Source organism: Ornithodoros turicata, chromosome 4, assembly GCF_037126465.1.
Source record: "Ornithodoros turicata isolate Travis chromosome 4, ASM3712646v1, whole genome shotgun sequence".
NCBI lineage: Eukaryota > Metazoa > Arthropoda > Arachnida > Ixodida > Argasidae > Ornithodoros > Ornithodoros turicata.
In genome coordinates, this window is record NC_088204.1 from 23,885,507 (window position 1) to 23,905,157 (window position 19,651).

At 48.2% G+C, this 19,651-nt stretch overlaps 1 protein-coding gene across 2 annotated transcripts in view; it reads left to right on the forward strand.

Moving 5' to 3' along the window:
• The window catches only part of LOC135391327 (uncharacterized protein KIAA2013 homolog), a 164,974-nt gene extending 150,628 nt beyond the window's left edge, over positions 1-14,346 (forward strand). For both annotated transcript variants that reach the window (XM_064621566.1, XM_064621567.1), the window contains 4 exons: positions 3,148-3,260; positions 8,523-8,787; positions 9,996-10,120; positions 13,793-14,346. In XM_064621566.1, coding sequence (XP_064477636.1) covers positions 3,148-3,260; positions 8,523-8,787; positions 9,996-10,120; positions 13,793-13,989 — 700 coding nt within the window. In that variant the 3' untranslated portion in view covers positions 13,990-14,346. The remainder of the gene's footprint in view (positions 1-3,147; positions 3,261-8,522; positions 8,788-9,995; positions 10,121-13,792) is intronic.
• The last annotated feature ends 5,305 nt before the right edge of the window (positions 14,347-19,651 follow it).

Below are 19,651 nucleotides of genomic sequence, written 5' to 3' on the forward strand. Positions count from 1 at the left end.
GTGAGTGAAGTCACTGGTGAGGCCTAAGGGGTGTGAGGTCAGTATGAGTGCATTCAGAAATGAGGCCTCCTACTGACCTCCTTTGTTATCAGCAAGTTCCCATAGTTCATAGCGGAGCTAAGCCCTCTGGGATTTTCTGAAGTCGTCTATTGCCGTATCTACTCGCATAATTTGCGCCCCTTTTCTCCGCCCCCCCCCCCCCCAAAAAAAAAGTCGGAAAAGTTGGAGGTGTGCGCAAATACCGCGGGAACGTTCGTTACGATATTCAAACGACGCAAAATTTCAAAATACTCGTATGCCGGTCATATATAGGCTCTCGGTAGAGCCGATATTGGCGTTATCACTGCATTGCGCAAGCGTGAAAGAAGTACTCAAATACCGCGCAACCGCCGACGATCGGGAGGCAAAATGCCGGCCCGCTTCCGCTCATATACCGGTGAAACACGTCGATCGAGACGCTTCTTGAAGACGCCGCTAGTCGCACTTTACAACCGAAAGCACGCTATGCTCGCCAACGTTGTCATGTTGTGCTGTTAGGCTTGTCATAGCGTGTTCGTCCAGCGTTTCTTTCCGCGTTTTGTAGTGTGAGTGACAGTATGGTAAATCGCGTCAGTGGATCATCACCCGACAGTGTGCGCATATCAAACAAAAGCACCGCAATAACTTCGGTAGCACGGTCGGTCCATAATCACCTCCCACCACCACAACAACACACTCACCATAGTTTTGGAGCTCTATGGCCTTTGCTGCCTTTGTGCCATTAAACCGATTAAACCCATAATCTGTCTCTCTCTCTCTCTCACGGTCGCTGAGACGCGCGTACCAGATATCCGCGCGTGTAAACGTGGGTACGCAAATTACGCGATTGTTTGCCGTCCATATCGCGCCATTCGCGTCCTTTGCCCGAGTCGGATATTTCCGCGAAATTTCGAACAGTATTAGCGATTCTGCGAAGTTCCGTGCCAAACGAAGGATTCCGCGAAGCGGAAAACCCGGGGCCTTAAACAGGACCTACAGGAAAGCACACGCAACGAATGTCGGTGTGATTAAGCCCAGTGCTGCTGGACCGCTCTTCCATGGGGGAGCGGCGCCCAATCACTCAAAGGAAAATGTTCGTTTTCTTTCTAATTATCTGTGCCACCTGGGGATGGGAAATTGTGTCCACTGAAACCTCATATCATATGGATTGATGTTACTTCAGCACGCTTTTGGTGGGGAGTCTCCCTTTAGGAGACACGGCACAGTGCGTTGCAGAATATTCGTCAGGACAGAGAGAAAATTTCATCTTTCAGCAGCTAAAAAGGAAGTTTGTTGAGGTTTCATTCATGAATGCCAAATGTGCATTTCTCTGTGACCAAATTGAACACCGTGTTTTTCCTCTAGAAACGGATTCCTGGGATCCCTGGTAATGAGGAACTTGGTACATACCGTAGTATGCCTTGACCTATTCATAATAGAGCATTGCAGAAATGTGTCTTTATACTTTGTCCTGTTAACAAGTTGTACAGTGTGTCATGCTACACAGTTGCTTGACTAATTAGTCAGAGCAAATTACGAGTCCTGTGTCTTCACACCAAATGAATTTGCGAAAGCCAAAGAAAATTGCAGTAAGACCAATTAGAGCCTTGCACGGGCCAACTTTTCCAGGCCGGACCCGGCTGATCGAAAAATGACCAGAGCGTGGGCATTCCTGCTTTTATGCTGCCCAGCTTGGTGATTCAGCGAAGAGTGTCATGCCTGGCTTCTCGAGCTGGGACCTACCCCTTTCTAGCACTAACCAAACAAATTTATTAGTAAATTTATCCGAAGAGAATATACTAGAACTGGCGGTTTAACACCGCCACGGCGTCACACCAGAGCCCACATCGGATCCTCACAAGTGTGCTATCATTACATTACGAGCTTTTGTGGAGGTACAAGACGTTGTGGACAGATTCCTGCTTCCAATCATTATACTCCTCTCACCGAGCTTTGTGAAAGATGTGAGGAACAATGTGAAGTGGCCCAACACCACCTAGACAGGAGGCCAGAGCAACTCCGCGTAACGTCATCCTACTCGGACGGTTGTCGCCAGCAAAGCAGACAACATACGCTTCATTGGAAAGAAGCCATCCAAGTAGGCTGGCGTATCGTGAGGGCGAGGGGATATTGTAGAGGCCTTCTCTTCTAGGTGGTGTTGAGTGGCCTTGAGAAGGTTGTAGAGCAGTGTTTCTCAACCGTGGTTCCGCGAGCCTTGTCCTGGTTCCCATAAAGAGGATTTTGTTCAGCACCCACTAGTATAAATTGACCGCCTACCAAGTCTTGCTCTCGAACAGCCTTGTAATGTCGAACAGTGCTTGACATTTGATCGTTGGCATTGGAATTGACATCGAGATAAAAGGCCACCAGCTGTGATCTTCATGGGTTAGCTCATCCCGCAACTCAACCTGACAGTTTCCGTGCACTACGCTTTTGGTTTTCTCTTCTGTTTCGAAAGCACTACAACTAGCACTTGGAGATCCATAGCTACTTCGGTGAAACTTCAGAGAGACTCTCCTGCCCACGTGGACATGGCATTTACGAGCATCAGTGGCAACCCACAACACGTTATCTACGGAAAAGTTTTGTAAAACAGTTGAATGAACCCAGCAAACCTCAAGCGATATCTTGCGACGAAGCAATGCATAATTAAATAAATTATAATTATACATTTACAAAATCAGTTAGACAGAATAATAACTTGCTACTTGTACATCATCAAGTTCCCATCACCCATCTTCTATACACAGTTGCCCCAGTGTAGTAGGTTCTTTGAAGTTGTGCCGGCACGATCAGGAATTCCCTCAAATAACATAAGTTGGAAATCACTGTTCTAGAGCTACCCATGTTTTGGCGCATTAGTATGACCTTTGTTGTCGATGCGCCAAAAAAACTCGAATCATCATCATCAACTGTTCTACAGGGTAAAACTGCTATGTATATGCATATCTTGTGCTGCAATCTACGGAATTAGCCGCGTGGCCAGGCCGTGCTCTCAGAGACATGTTCGTCGCCCTGGGCTCTTGCAGAGCTCCGAGATCAATGCTTTTAATCTAATGCCCAGAAACTTTGTGTTTGTGTGAGCGCAGCATTAATATTGGCACTCTCTTCGCTTTTCTTTTTTTTTAGACAAGCATCTACTCTTTGGGGAGACCTCACAGATGCAACCAGCGCTCTCAATGCTGTTACCCTTTGGATGCTTACACTGGAGAACCAGGGCTGCTCTAAGCTCATTCGAGCTGGTGAGTTTCTGTGCAGTGTAATATTTGCACAGTGAACGATGCTTCAAAGAAATTGTGCTGTATAGTGTCAGTAATGGTCAGATAATTTTATCTTCATCCAAAATAATTGATATTGTGAGTGACGGTCAGCGTCAGTGCTGCGAGTAAAAAAATGAGTAAAGAAACGGCACAAGACCGCAACCTACTGTCATGGGCATCAACAAATTAGACATCGCAAGAGGCCAGCAATGCGCATTTTCGTGTCAGAAAACAGGTGCGATTGCAGCCCTCGCGCCGGTTTCGAAATGGCGTCGGCAGCGCACATGTCTACACGCTCCCAGAGCCATTTATTAGGAGAGCTTGGCCATTGGGAGAAGGCTGTCTCAAAACACGTCATCTGAAATCACACGGTGGGCAGCGCCAAGGCCAGTGGCACCATTTTGCATCACAGCTACCGCTTTGAAATCTTCCATTATCGCGATTTTGGAGTGGAGGTATGGCATTGATATCCCCCCGTACCGCCGCCACTCGCCTTTCATTCCGGCCAAGTGGGCAGAGCAATGACACCTCCGACGTCACGACGGGTCCCCCTCTCCGGGCAGCAAAATATCACAGAAAACTCGCGTGAAGACAACGAAGAGGGGAAGGTTTCTCCTCCTCCTCTTCGTCGTTTTGAAGGGGTTATCACTGCGCCATTACACTCACAATCACAATCACAGGGAAGGGGAAAGACACGTGCAGAAGGCCTTCTTCGCCCAGAGGGAACTTCGTTAAATAGAGGCGACCACACAAATGTATTTCGTTAAATTGAGCGCAAAAATACATTGGCGTCTAAGGGGACACGTACAACTTTCTTTGTTAAACAGAGTAGACAGGTATAAATCCAGCGAACCAGTAAAGAAGTATGAAGGGAATTGTCTCAGGACGAGAGCCGCCGATATTTCGAACAGACACTGTTCTTCTGGGCACTGTCCCCATCATTAAACAGTCATCGTTAAACGGAGGATTTTGTTAAATCGACGTTCGTTATTGAAACATCTGTGGAATGAGTGAGGCGTGTGACCATTCAGGCTGGAACAACTTCGAGAACTGACACGATCGTCTTTTATTCACGCACCGGCCGGGTAGCGGCCTTCGTCTTCTTCGACACAGTAGCCCTCCCCTCAGAAGAGACAGGGTCGCTCCAAGACACGTGCTTGGGTTGGTGGGAGGAGGTGGTGAGCGTGCAGCTGTCAGAACTTAAGGGGAAGGACAACGGTAGGGTGGGCGGCTCGATGAAGGCAGGCTTGAGCCTGTCGATAGAAATAGTTTCCCTGCGCCCTTTGCAATCGAGGACGAAATATTTGGGAAGGCGCTCTAAGGCGTGGTATGGTCCGGTGTATGGTGGTTGGAGGGACCTCCTTAGGGCGTCCGTCCGTACGAAGACTTGGGGGGGGGGGGGGCGGACGAAAGATCTGGGGAGACGAAAGCTGGACGAGTCTGATTGGCTCTGGTTGGTGCCGGCGAAGCTTGTCAATAAAGTCGACGGAAACCGAACGGGTCGGGGTATCGGAAGCAGAAGCGTCGAAGAACTCGGTAGGAAGTCGGAGACTGGTGCCATAGACCAGCTCGGCGGACGTACAGCTGAGGTCCTCCTTCCACGAGGTGCGAAGCCCCAGCAAGATTAATGGAAGGAAATCATGCCAATGGGAGGGATCTTCGTAGGCCGTAATTGCAGACTTCAGGTGCCTATGCAACCGCTCGACCATCCCGTTGGCGCTGGGAGGGTACGCTGCTGTGCGACAACGAGTTGTACCGAGGAGCTCCGAGAGCGTTGTAAAGAGCCGGGACTCGAACTGCCTGCCCCTGTCTGTTGTTATAAGGAACGCCGAAACGCGCTATCCAAGTGAACAGGAAGGCGCGCGCGACGGTCTCGGTGGTGCAATCTTGCATAGGAACGGCTTCAGGCCAGCGAGTAAACCGGTCAATGCAGGTTACCAGGTACCAGTTGTTGCCTGAGGGTGGTAGCGAGCTGACGATATCAAGACAGATGTGGTCGAAATGGCAGTTGGGTACTGGAAAAGCCGATAGAGGCGAAAGGTGTGCCTGTGCACCTTGGCTCGTTGGCAAGGAACGCAAGATTTGGTCCAGTTACGGATATCAGTATTCATCGACAGCCAGATGAGGCGTTGCGTCGCTTTGATTCCTGGATGTGACAGTTGATGAAAGGCCGAGAAAATGGCACGTCTCAGACATCCTGGCACAAAAGGACATTCCGTGCCTTTGGAGGTGTCCCAGTAGACGGGGGCTGGAATCCCGGGGAAGTCAATTACCTGGAGCGTGAGTGACGAAGCACGGGTGGGTAGAATACGTTGTAGGACTGGATCGGAGCGCTGCTGGCGGGCAGTATCTGCGAGATCGACAGTAGTTTGCTCGAGCATGGAGATCCGACTGAGAGTGTCAGCAGGTACATTGTCAGCCCCCTTGACGTGCTCGAACTGTGCGTTGAACTCTGTCAGATACGCGAGATGCCGAAGTTCTCGGGGCAAGTAGCGACAGCTTCCGGAATTGTAGGCGGAGACGAGAGGCTTGTGATCTGTGAAAATCACGAAGGTTTTGTCCTCGAGGTAGTATCTGAAGTGTTTGACAGCCAGTAGTATTTGAAGGCGGCGAGAAGCTCTCGACCGAAGGTGCTGTATTTTTCCTCTGTCGGGGAGAACTTCTTGGAATAAAAGGCTATAGGTCGCCAGTGGCCCGCTACGTGTTGTTGGAGTACAGCGCCCGCAGCGCGATTCGAGGCGTCAACCATCAAGGAGGTGGGGGCCCCGTTGATCGGACGGGCTAAGGTTGCCGCTGTCGCCAAGGCCTGTTTTGCTCACTCAAAGGCCGCAATAGTGTCGATGGACCAAGGCACGCTGTTGGGCTTAGCCGTTTGAAGCAGGTCTTCTAGTGGTCGTAGAATGGCCGCGCAGCGCGGGACAAAACGCCTATAAAAGTTAATCATACCCAGGAAACGGCGCAGCTGGGTCACTGATGTGGGCAAGAGGAAATTCTGTATTTTGTCGACCTTGCTCGCAAGGGGAGTAATGCCTTGGGCATCAACACGGTGGCCGAGAAACTCCAAGGCAGTAACTCCAAACTCGCACTTATCAGCGTTGATGAACAAATCATGGTCGGCTAACCGCTGGAACAAGGCGCGGAGATGGGTTAAGTGATCCTCCCGGGAACACTGGCCACGAGCAGGTCATCCACGTAGGCAAATACAAAAGGTAGCCCTCTTGTGATGCTGTCAATAAATCGCTGGAACGATTGTGCCGCATTTCGTAGCCCGAAAGGCACGCGAATTCGAATATCCCAAATGGGGTGATGATTGCTGTTTTGGCGATGTCCTCTTCCGCCATGGGTATCTGGTGATAAGCCTTCATTAAATCGATTTTGGAGAAGATGGAAGCACCAGACAATCCCGCGGTAAAGTCAGAGATGTTGGGAAGTGGGTAACGGTCGGGAGTAGTGGCCAGGTTTAACGCGCGGTAGTCGCCGCAGGGCCTCCAGTCACCAGTTTTTTTTTAGGAACCATGTGAAGGGGGGAGGCCCATGTATTCGACGACGGCCGCACGATGCCCACTGCGAGCATGTGGTCGAATTCTCGTCTTGCAATGGTTAATTTTGCGGACTAAGGCGGCGTGCTTTGGCGAAGACTGGTCGGCCCTGAGTAATGATTCGATGGACGACGGGATGTTTCACGGGCTGGGTCCAATCACACGGAGCGGCTAATGATGGAAATTGACCGAGTAGGTTTGCGTAACTGCTGTCTGGAGGGCGCGGAGTTCCGATACCGGCTGAGCGCACGCGCGTGGCAACGCCATTAACCGCCATACGTGTAACATGGTCGAGAAGCCGATGTCGGGCGACGTCTACCAAGATCTTGTTGTGGCTGAGGAAATCGGTGCCCAGTATGCAGTGCTTGGTGTCTGCGACCAAGAACACCCAGTGGAAAACCCTTCGTAACCCTAAATCCAAAGGCAAGGAACGAGGGTAGTAGACAGGAATGCGGGAACCATTTACTGCCGTTAAGCACATGAGCGGGCTGTGCCTTCTCTCTTGTGGTGTGAGGGGTAGCACGCTACCCTCCGCTCCGGTGTCCACTAGAAAGTTTTCCTTGCCACAACGGTTTTTGACGAAGAAAAGGTGACGCGGGTTCGTAGAGTGGGGATCCTGGGTCGCCGCTAGTAATCCCCTTCGGCGTTTCCCTGCCAGTTACAGGGTGGTTCGCAGCGGCGAGCTCGACGGCCGAATGGCCGTTTCGCTTATGAAAGCGCGTTAGTGGGGTTAGTGGTTCGCTTATGGAAGCGGTTTCGCTTATGGAGCCAGCGAAGCTGGCGACACCTGGAAGGTGGCGAAGTCGGGGAACAGCTTCTAGCACAGCGTTGGTCCGGGTGACGGAAAGAGGGTTGGTCGCGGGAAAGGGAGCGATCCAGCAGGTCCGCTAAACGGCGTATCTCATCCCGCAAGGGGGACAGGTCGGAGTTGTCTTGGGACTGCGCGAGCGACGGCTGGCAGTGCATAGCGTTGCTTGATACGTTGCTTGATACGGATGCCAGGTTGCTAGAAAAGCTGGAATCCGCGTACAGCTCCATGGCTTTGTCCGCACGGGACGGCAGGGCTGCTAGATTTGTGGCGTCTGTGACAGAGAGGGCAAGCTGGACGGTAGGAGGTAACTTCGACAAGAATAGCACGCGGAGGAGCTTCTCGTCAAATGAGGCATTTCCGAGGACTGCCTGCATGTGCCGGAGAAGGTCAGAAGGCTTGCGGTCCGCCAAAGCCTCGCTTGAAATTATCTCTTGCAGGCGTTGTCGGTCAGAGGGTTGGGATCTGCCGATCACGGCGGCCTTGAGTACGTCGTACGGTTCTAGGGCTGCAGGAGTGCTTAGGGTGTCCGCGATTTGTAGTAGGACGTCCTCAGGCAGCACTGATAAAACATGGTGGAACTTGATGATCTGCGATGTAATGTGGCCCAGCGCGAACTGTGACTCAGCTTGATGGAACCATATCTCTGGCCTCGAACGGAAAAAAGGGGGCAGTCGAATTGCGAAATCGACGCTGTCTTCAGGGACGGCTAAGAGGTTGGGGATCTTCGTCTTCTTCGCCACAAATCCAATTGTGTCATTATCTTCTGCATTTGTGTATCTTATATTAGCTTGCATTGTATTGCAACATGCTACATAGTTGGCACCAGTGCATAAGCTATGTGTCTATTAATAGATATGCTGCATGCAATAGAGCTTTCTTTCTTTTCTTTGGCAGGAACGGAAGGAGTGCTTCAGGCAGTCCTCTTGAGTTTGGGGGCGTTCCTCTTTAAGGAAGATCACATGGAACTAAATGCTCACCCCGGTGACCTGCACCGCGAGCTTTCGTTCCGACGTCTCTGCTATGGAAATTCCACCCACCTTAATGTGAGCGTTATATTGGCTCCCGACAATCACGCCCTTCTGCAGGTGGCACTGGATCGCAGCGATCGCCAGTACTATGCTTGTGATGGAGGATGTCTTGATCCACCTGTGAGACTGGGGTTAGTGGTTGCCTTCAGTTTGATATTATGCGTTGGTGAAGAGTATCTTTGATGCACATTTACCTAAACAACAAAAGTGTTTGTAGTGCTGTAATCCACATTGCACAAGCTGTGGGAGAGGTAATGTTCAAAAAATAATGCGTGAAGTATAATTTCATTTAAATCATCAGCTACAAAACTGATGTTTCACCAAAAATATTTTCAAAATCTGCAGTAGGTACCACATAAATAGGGTCTGCATTTTTGGGTTATATTTTTCAGCAACATTGGGGGTAAACATAGGGTTATAATTTGCTTCAATAGCTTGGGTGTAGTCGGGCTGAACTGAACCTGATTCAACCCAAGTCTAGTTTAATCGGATTGAATCAGATGTAAATCAGTTTACTTGGCATAATACACATGACACACCAGTAGACACATAGTATGAATATTTAATCCATGCATATAAGAGGTGGCAGGGTCCCTGTTTTGACAGTTTGTATGAGCATATATATGCATTTACAACACAGTTTCCAACGTTTTGTGTTAGTTGTGATGACTTCGGATCCCCCTGGTTGAGCAGTTTGCAAAGAAATACGTACATATCGCTTGATGTATATTTTTCACACTGGCATACAACAGTAAAACGACATGAAATGATGTTTCAGGGCAATGACAGTATAGTTTCATTATGCAAAATGGAACTTTGTGTCTTGTCTGTGATTACTCTTGCTTTACAAATGTTAAATAACCACCACCTCCACCACCACCACCATCATCATCATCGTCCAACTTGACAGAACACACAGACTGCTAAACGAACCTGGGTGTGAGAAGGAACCTTCTCAAAGCAAACAGCATATACCAGCATAACGTCACTTGACTGTCTGCCCCCAGTACACCCCCAACCACACTTCGACAGTTTGGCTTCGAAGCTGATCAGCGATTAAAATTTAATTTATTAATTGGAATTGATTACATTCTCAGCACTGGTTGAAGTGTGTCACACATAATGGAATGAACGATGTTGTGACATCTATGTTAATGACTGCTGTGATCTAGTTGTAGCACAATTCCCAATTGTTTTATGCCTTCTGGTGATGCCTTACCAGGAGCACATGCTGTAGGATACATTGCTAGGCCGTCATATAATAAGCACAGCAGCCTGCACCCTGCACATGGGTTCATCTATATTTTTCACATGATGCGCTGTGCTGGCTTGTATGCAGGTTCAAACCCACCCAGTTTCCTGTGAAGCTTACAGCTCCAGTTACGGCTGTTCTGTACATAACAGCAGACAAGCAGCACATGGAGGAGCTGAAACATACCATTCACGTACAAGAAGTGGCAGAAGGTAGGTTCATACTCTTGGCTCTTAGTTGGTTTGTAGAAGCAGAGGAAAGCATCAAAACAGTGATGTAATTTCACCCACTCTTGTCACGGCAATACCTTTGTATCTGTAGTGGATCTCAGTTGTCTCGCGACGTAAACCCCCAATTATTATTATTAGTATCTGTAGTGACCTGGCCTTGCATACTACTATTATAAGATACTGTGTTGCCTATTTCCTGCATCTTCTCATTATGAGACGTGTGGTGTGCTGAGATTTCAGTGCACATTAAAGAACCCTCAGTTGGGCAAATATTGATCCACAGACCAACCACTGGCACCACTCATTATCTTTTTCATCTTGCGACGTAAAGCAACGAATTATCTCGTTATGAGGCTGATGTCAAACGTTACGTGCTTCAAAACCCAATGATGCTTCTCGTTGAAGTAGTGACCTCAAGTTCGGGGGCTGCTGATACTTTGAACAGGGACTGTTCTTCTGCTGGGTACAGTAAAAGGAACAGTCCCTGCTCGGAATAACGGTTGTTCCTGAGGCCTTTGCCTTCAATCCACATTCCTTGGATCACTGGGTTTTCCACTTTGTGATGGTTCCCAGTGTGGATTCCAGGTTACTCAAGAGGTGCCCTGTGTAGATCAGTGACTGCTTGCTGCACACTCCAGTATGCAGGGGCATTGGAAGCCCCTTACCACAGGGAGGGCAAGCTGAACTTCGAAGGATTGGTGCATGAACAGTGAAAGTGATGGTTAAGTAGCACGCAAGCTGGTGATAAGTATCCATTGTAGCACAACCCTGAGACGAGGGTCATACACACACGATGTTTCAAAACGTTGAGAGAGAAAAAAAGACTATGTGTGTATGTCCTTCATCTCAGGGGTTTCGTTGCCATGATACATGAACGTTTCGTATACAAAAATAAAATGACCAAATTAAAATAAAACGTAGTAAAACGACACACGCTACATGCAGTGCAGAATTACTTGAAATACCGTATTTACTCGCATAATTTGCGCACCCCCACTTTTGCTCTAAAGTTGAGAAAATAAAAACTCGTAATTTGCGCACTCCTATTTTCGTGCACGACATCGTCGCGTGATCCCGCGACTGGTATTTATTTAAGGCTGGTATTTCTAACGACCTCGATGGTACAGAAGACGACATCCTATGGGAGCACAATGAAACGGATGTCATCGAAGACCGTGACGTTGTGACGTCCCTCGCCGTAGCCGTAAGGGGGACGGAGCACAAAATTACCGAAGAAAAGGGGATACACTCAACGCGTGGGCACCCACAGAGGCGAGAAGGAATAACAACCACACACTTCGTCAACTACAACAAGACATGATTTAATGAATAAAAGTAAGCACTACGCCATTATTCAGTTCGTATGATGGATAATACAAATCGCGGCAACAACACACATGATGTCAAGCGAAATGGTATACTTTAAAAGAACAGTTATACAAAACGCGCGGTTAATGAACACGTGAATCGTGTGCAAACGTAGGAGACACAACAAGGCGGCAAGAGTGACTGACCCTGACTTTGCGCATCCCGACGACACCACATCTTCACCAGGCCATGGACGATGGCGTGGCAGACGAGCTCTGAAGATGACTTCAGCAGTGACCTACACGGCCGCCTTTCCATGCTGTGGCTTTCGGTTGCTGCTTCCGTCGATCTTCATCCGCTCTGGTCTCCATTCTTGGTCCACGGCCGGGTCAAACAATAGCGAAGACGGCGACTTGGCGGCAGGCCTACCGTCCCACTTGGAGGCTCGGTCCCAGGAGCTCGGCTGCCGCCCTCGTCGATCCGTCTCTTTGCTCGCCACATCGTCGTCGGGTGCACCTCTTTCCGGTCAGTCACAGCCAGCTGGGCCTCCTGTTCGTAACTTCGGTTGCCCGGACGTCAGCGCTGGTGGAAGGAGACTTCGGGGACGAACCGTCAGGTCGAAGGTGGGTTCCAGGCATCAAGGCACCGCCGTCGTCCATCTCCCTCCGGGCATCCGTCCGGGCTCCCGCTCTGGATCACATCTCGACGACTCTTTTCTGGTTCTGACCCTCGACGCAAACTACCACTGACTGTTTAGGCGACTGTCCCACTCTCTCCCTCTCTCGAAGTCACCCATGGTTTATATAACCTTCCCGCGCCATGACACAGCCCGGGTCAGTCACGTACGCCAAACCAAAAACACATGTGCGTCCGAGACTGCATTCGAAGAACGCTGTAATTGCCACTGCTTCCGTTAACATACAGTTATGCTGCCTTCTACACAAAGCCGCCTCTAGGGGAAAACAACACTGTCTAAGGGGGAGCAGATGTCACCCTTCCCACGGAGAGACACTGCGCACATGCCAACTAAAGTTTTATGGTTTTCAACTGTGGGGGAACACGAGTTCTTGCAACCATTTGGAAGTAACAGGGCGCGCTGTCCGTTTGGTGCTAGATAATTGGAAAAAGTCTGTGAAACCGATTTTGTCAAGAAACTCGGACCGTCACAACGTTATTTCTGACTCAAACAGTGATGACGAGTCATAAAGTCATTAAAGTAGCACAGAAGTTATTTTTGACACCCAGTTTTCTTCTTATAAAACTGTTAAGTTAGTTCCGTTCCGTTAAGTTAGTTCCGTGCACGGAACGTTATCTATGTTTTGACCTTTTTACCCACCTCGCAACAATGAACCGCGAAGCTGTTTGACGTCGCACTGGCTTAGGAAAACAACGAACACGTGGATGCAACTTATCTGGAAAGCTCGTGTCAGCATTCCGCAAGGCGACTTCACCTAACGCACGCGTGCTTTTCGACAAGCTGGCTTTAGAAAAAGCGTGGAAAGCACGTGCTGGCCACCTTGAATCATCTTGCAAATTCCGGCAGCAATGACCAAAAATGAAGAGAGAAAATCGTTATGACCGGCCTCTTTCGCTGACAGTAATGGAAAGTGAACAGTCACTGTCTATTTTCTTGCCTAAATCTCTATTTTGGTGTAATTCTTTTGCTACAAATTTCGGATGATACGAATGTTTTCTGCTACCCCGTGAGATTCGTATAATCGAGATTCTGCTGTATTATTCACATGTTTCTCAAGTCGTCTTGTTAATGCCTCGCGTAATTTGCGCACCCCAACCTTTGCGTAATTTTTTTGTACAAAAATGCGCAGATTATGCGAGTCAATACTGCATGCTGCTATAGAAAACAGCTTCACCTTACTGCATTCAGTTAGTACTTAGGCAATCGTCTGTCTCTCTATATATCTGATTCATGTAATACGAATCAGATATAGCCATATTTAGGTTTGGAATGTGTTTCGTGTCAGTGGGCTAGTAATGCTTACTAGTAAATATATTCATGGCAAGAACATACTCTTCTTACTGAACAAATTTTACCTAGAATAATCAAATTTTGTGCTGATGAACATGCAAATCCTGTAAAAATATGCCCTACAGCAGAATATCTGGCCCCCTGTCCTATCCCTATGCATGAAAGGGGTCGACGCCCCCACAGCATGACCCCAAGGAGGGTGATCGCCCCCTTTGTCCCAACCTTCCAATGGCCCTGACAGTATTATTCTGGACATAACTTTTTTTAATGCATTTACCCAAAGAAGTGCAGAATTTCACTCCTCTTTTCTCATTATAAGTTCTCATTTCCAAATAATAAATAAAACATCTTGTTTCCAGCACCACCACATGAGCATCATGTGATAGCACTGCACAGGCACGGACACCAACTAGGAGGCCTGCCTGCACTCTTCTGGGTATCCATCGCCTTCCTTATTGTTGTGTTCCACCTATTTCTTGCAAAGCTCATCTATAACGAGTACTGTGGCACTCAGCCCTCAAATGAGAAGACATCACGTGCAAGGTACCTTGCATAGCAGAGATCGGTAGAGAGATAACGGCATTCGTGGGTGACTTCTTCAAGATTTAACTTTTTAAAGGCAGCGTGCACAGGAAGGCAATGAAACTGGTGAAGGTGACGAACTTTTGACTTGATCCTCAATGTGCCTGGAACGCATGTCCTGCTACCACAGCCATCGGGAATGGGTGACCTTTTCTTGTGAGGTGCAAGAGTGTCTTAGCTCCCGTCATCTCTGGCGATGTCCGTTGTGGACAACAACTATCAGAGTCTGTACTGGACAATGAGATAAGCACAATTAATTACATCATGATGATATGATATGATGAGCACTGTACAGTATAAAATGAATTAGAGCTTTAATTTTTTTTTCGCACTGCTTGTATGACTTGCGTTTATTGTACATGTTTATTTGTTACTAGAATTTATTTAGCCGAGTATTATTATTTATTTCTCTCTTTGTCTACCGTATTGAAGCACCATCATCTGGTGCATCGTCATCATGGTTGCTTATGCTCCTCAAACAGGACTCATCAACATTATCATTGTAATGCTGGCTCAAGGAAACTTTCTTTCGGCGAGAACCAACAAGCCAACTGAAATTGAAAAGGTAATCAGCACGCTGTGAAGCTCAAGCTTGTAACGCGCACCAGGAAGATGCTGCTACCATCTTCATCCTCAGGATACCATGTGAGGGCTGGAGCATGGCAAGCATGGACGACGATGTCATACTTAAAGCCCCTGGTTTTCTGCCGCGGCAAATTCCAAATTCCGCGGCACCGACTTGTAAATTCCGCGATTGTCCGCGGCAAGGAGTCAGCGGCTGCTTGAAGCGGTTAATAGCCGTAGTCGCTCATGCGCCAGAAAAACCTTAATCACTCACTGCTTGAAGCGGGAACACTGTTTTCTTGCATAATGTGGATACAAGTATTTTATAAACTTCAGCATTACATGATGCCTTGTGATCTCCTCTGACAGCGAATGTTGTTGTCAGCTAAAATCATTTATACCTGCTGAAAGATATTTCAGTATCTGCATAGTTTATAGAAACTGACAAATACTAGATCGAAATACGCTAAATTCGGGGCAAGCACCCTAATTTGCGCACTTTTTCTTCCTAAAAAATCGCAAAATTTAGGGGTGTGCAAAATGCGCGGAAACGTTCGTTACGATATTCAAAATTTTAGTATGCGGGTCATATAGGCTGTCGGTAGGGCCGATACTGACGTTATCACCCGAAAGAAGCACCCAAATAGCGCGCAACCGCCGACGGTCGGGAGGCAAAAAAGGGGATCGTGAAATACGTCAAGACGCTGCTGCAAGACGCCATTAGTCTGCACTTGGCAACCGAAAGCACGGTACGTTCGCAAACTTTGTCATGTCGTGCTGTAAGGCTTGTCCATCGTTTCTTTCCGCGTTTTGTAATTCAAGTGACAGTATCGTCCATCGCGTCAGCGGACCATCACTCAAAAGTCCGCGCAAATCAAACAAAATCCCCGCAATATATCTTCGGTAGCACTGACGGTGTTGCGAAAGGTAATCGCATGCCAGTATCCGCGCACGAAAACGGGAGTGTGCAAATTACGCGAAATTCGTGCAAATTCTTTTTCTTTTTTTGCTTTTCTGTCATTTTTAGAGCTAAACCACGGTCCCTTGATAGCTTTCAAGGGACCGTGGCCAAACTAAAAAAAAAAAATATGCGATGGCGTAAAAACCGCGAGTGCGCATGTCGAAGTGTCCGTGTACCTTGAAGCAGTTGAGAGCGTGCGCAGCACGTGCTCTTATCTACCGCTATTTCGCGTGAGCGAAATAGCTGTACTACCTGTCCAGAATGCGCCAATCGCGTCCTTCGACCCTGTCCGATTTCCGCGGAATTCCGTGCAGAACGCCGCGAAATTTCGAGCAAATAAAGGATTCCGCGAAATTATGTGCCAGAAGAAGGATTTCGTGAAATTTCGCGGAATCGCGGCAAACCTGGTGTCTTAGTCATACTTTATTGTTCACCTGCGCACTGCTTAACAGACGCACGACCATAGCTGGGCGGCCTCACTCATCAGGACGCCTCACCCTCATCGCAGGACTATGAGGTGAGGGTGAGTGAGGCCAGACCATGCTGATCCTCATGAGGACAGTCGTGAGGCACTGTCCCTCATGAGGCGCACCGTGAGGGCCCTCATGAGGTCAGTCGTCATCAGGCCATCAATACGTGAGGGTACAACGTATTCCGTGAGGAGCCTCACAGATGAGGCCGTGAGGCCCTTTGTGAGGAACCGCACAGTTGAGGCCATTTGTGAGGAACTTCACGGATGAGGCCGTGAGGCCCTTCGTGAGGAACCTCACGGACGAGGTCGTGAGGTCTTTCGTGAGTAACCTCACGGATGAGGTCAGAGGTCCATTCGTGAAGAGCCTCACGCATGAAGGGGGAGCCACCATATCCCCTCACTTGGGGAAGGTGTGCGGAGGAACCGGTTTGCCACATCAGTATAGCCCTGAGTTGCGTGCCTTTGCACTCACCCTTCATTTCTACTCACCGCGTGCCTACAACTACGTGCGTAAAACGTTTGACACATGCTTGCCCCATCCACGCGCTATAAAAAAGTGGTACCAGTCGATCGATGGAGAAGCAGGATTTTCAAAGGAAGCACTGTCCGCATTGGAAATGAAGGCTGTGACTAACTCAAAGAAAGGAGTACAAACTGCGTGCAGCCTTATGGTTGACAAAATGGCCATTAGAAGACACATTGAGTGGGATGGGAGGAGGACGTATGGGTATGCAACTGCAGGGCCAAATTGTGAAGATTCCAGCGTAGTTGCCAAAGGAGGCTTTCGTGATGCTGCTCGTTGCACTAAGTGAACAGTGGAAGTTACCCATTGGCTACTTTCTGGTTGATGGGATTACCGGAGAACAACGAAGTAACCTTGTGCTCGAAGGGTTGTCGCTTTGCCACAACGCTGGCGTAACAGTTGTTTCCCTAACCTGCGATAGTGCTGCAGCCAACCTATCTATGCTTCAAAACCTTCGTTGCTTACTGCAGTACGACACACACACACACAAGCTTTCCACACCCCAACACGGCGATGCCTATAAGTGTTTTTCTTGATGCGTGCCACATGTTGAAGTTGGTGAGGAATGCACTCTGCCACTTCAAGTCGTTTGTCGACGAAGATGGGCATGAAATATCGTGGAAGCACATAGAAGCCCTTCACTCAATCCAGCAGAAAGAGGGACTTCATGCAGCAAATAGACTACGAACAGCACATGTACATTTTCAACAACGGGTCATGAAGGTCAGCCTTGCTGCAGAGCTTCTCAGCACATCAGTTGCAGATGCCATAAGTGAGTGTCGAGACCTGGGTGTACCTGGATTTGAAAACACTAAAGGGACTGAAAGGTTCTTGAGGATAATTAACAACGTATTTGACGTCCTAAACACTGTAAATGTTCGCCAGAAATGTTGGAAGAAGCCGCTGTGTCCTGGAAATATTGAAGATGCCCGATTAATGTTCCAGATGGCTACATCCTACATACGTGCTCTTCGTAAAAGTGAATGTGGAAAATCTGGGCCACTTCTTGTTCAGACAAACCGAAAAACCGGATTCCTTGGCTTCCTTGTGTGCTGCAATAGTACCATTCAGCTCCATGACTTCCTTCTTTCCAAGTTTCTTGTCAAGCATCTTCCCACACACAGGGTCAGCCAAGACCACCTTGAACTCTTCTTTGGTTTGATAAGATCACATGGCGGCTACAACAACAACCCAACCGCAAGGCAATTCGAAGCAGCCTACAAAAGGTTGACTGTTAATACCGAAGTAGAAGCATCTGAAAAGGGGAACTGCCTTCCACTTGAAAATGTCTCAATGCTTCACGTCAGCAGTGTGGCACAACCTCGTTCAGAAGATGTTATAAATCATCGATAGATCATCGAGAGGACGAAGCAACACAGCTGAAGGAACTCTCCAAGATGACCTTCCCGACCATTACTACTTCTCGGACCCAACAGAGCCAACCATTTTTGGGGACAGAATAATTGTTTTCATTGCGGGACATATAGCATGCCGCCTACAAGAATATTTGAATTGTGAAACATGCATCTCCCAGCTAACTGTGCCCATGTCTTCCATCCACCATTCTCTCATGCAGCGAAAGGACAAGTACGGTGAATTTCGGTACCATCTGACGATGTTATCACAATCTGTAGGAAAGCGGAAAAGCTGTTACGAAGGGCTCTCCTTCAAGAGGGCATATCGTCAAACACCCTTCTGCAAAGGGTACTCTTGCAGGTTATGGAGTCCACTTTGGACAGCAGTGTCTTTAGCCCAATACGGAGTGAGCACATGCTTGAACAGACCTGCCTTGAAAATCACTTTTTTCACTTGATAAGGTCTGTTGCCCAGAGGTATTTAAGTATACATATGCGTCATGCAGCCAAGACACGTACAGAGGAGCTGCATAAGCGCAGGTGTCGCCAGCTTTCCACAAAGCTTACCCAATTCAAAGAGCAGTAGGCAATACTTGCAGAAGGTGTATCATTCGATACATTTGATAAGTCATGTCATTGTGGTTTGTAAATAGTACCACGTTTTTGTATAGTTATATAGCTAAAGCTGTCAACTGCAACAAAATATTTTTTTTATTCTGTATCACGTGGGCTACTTTTCTGTCCTCCTGAGCCTTGTAGATGTTGTGTATGCCAATCATGCTGTGTAAATAGTGAAGTTCGGTTTAGTCAGGTTTAGTTGTGTCACTGTGCAAATAATACACTCGCAGTTCTGTGCTATGTTCATTTTATTCTACCGTTTACACGCTGTCTATTTTTTTTAGAGGCCCTTGTTTGTTTATTTGCAGTTTAGACTGGTTTTGCGCATTTTTCTGTGTTCCAGCAGTCATCCTTGTCTGGATTTCGTTGCACCATTCAAAGGTGGAAACTGTGTCCTTAATTGATGTTATTGATCATGTTACTGAAGTCTTCAATGAGCAACTCTCGTAAACAACAGAAGCGATTGTGCGAAGAAGAAATCCGCATCCCCAGAAGAGGACTTCGTTTGTCTTGCTTGGCGGTGTGAACGTCTTATTTTATCCGAACTGTAAGGAAACATATGGCTGTCCTCCTGTACTTGATTTGCTTCCAGTATGATGTAAGCTAATTACGAAAGCCCGCTAGAGGCAAACGAAGTTATAAAATGACAGGCAGAGGCAGAAATCGCGTTGTTTACATCTGGCTTGATCGCCGACCATGGGCGCCGCCATGTTCTCAGGCCACGACAAGATGGCGTCGACCCGCACGCCCCGCACGCTATCTCTATGGGTCGAATGTATTGTAGGGCACCCTGTGCATTGGATGCCACCCCTGTGGTCGCACGGATCACTCACGTCGTGTGGCATCTCGGAGTCTCCAGAGCACTGCTTCCCTCAGTTACAGTGCCCTAGAAGATTGAAGTGGAAAATGCGACGCTCCTCTTGAGGCGGATGCCGCTGTGGGGCGCTGGCGTAGTTACCCCGAGCAGACACTGGCGCCGGCGTATTGGGTTATCGCACTTCCTAGGATTGTTATTTGTGTGTGCGTGTCTCTCTGTGAATTATTCCTTGTTACTTATTTCAAAAGCTTTACTACACGACACAGTCTACCGGCATATGTCACATAAAACAGGAAGCACACGCAATGAGGGAGACAGGTTTATGC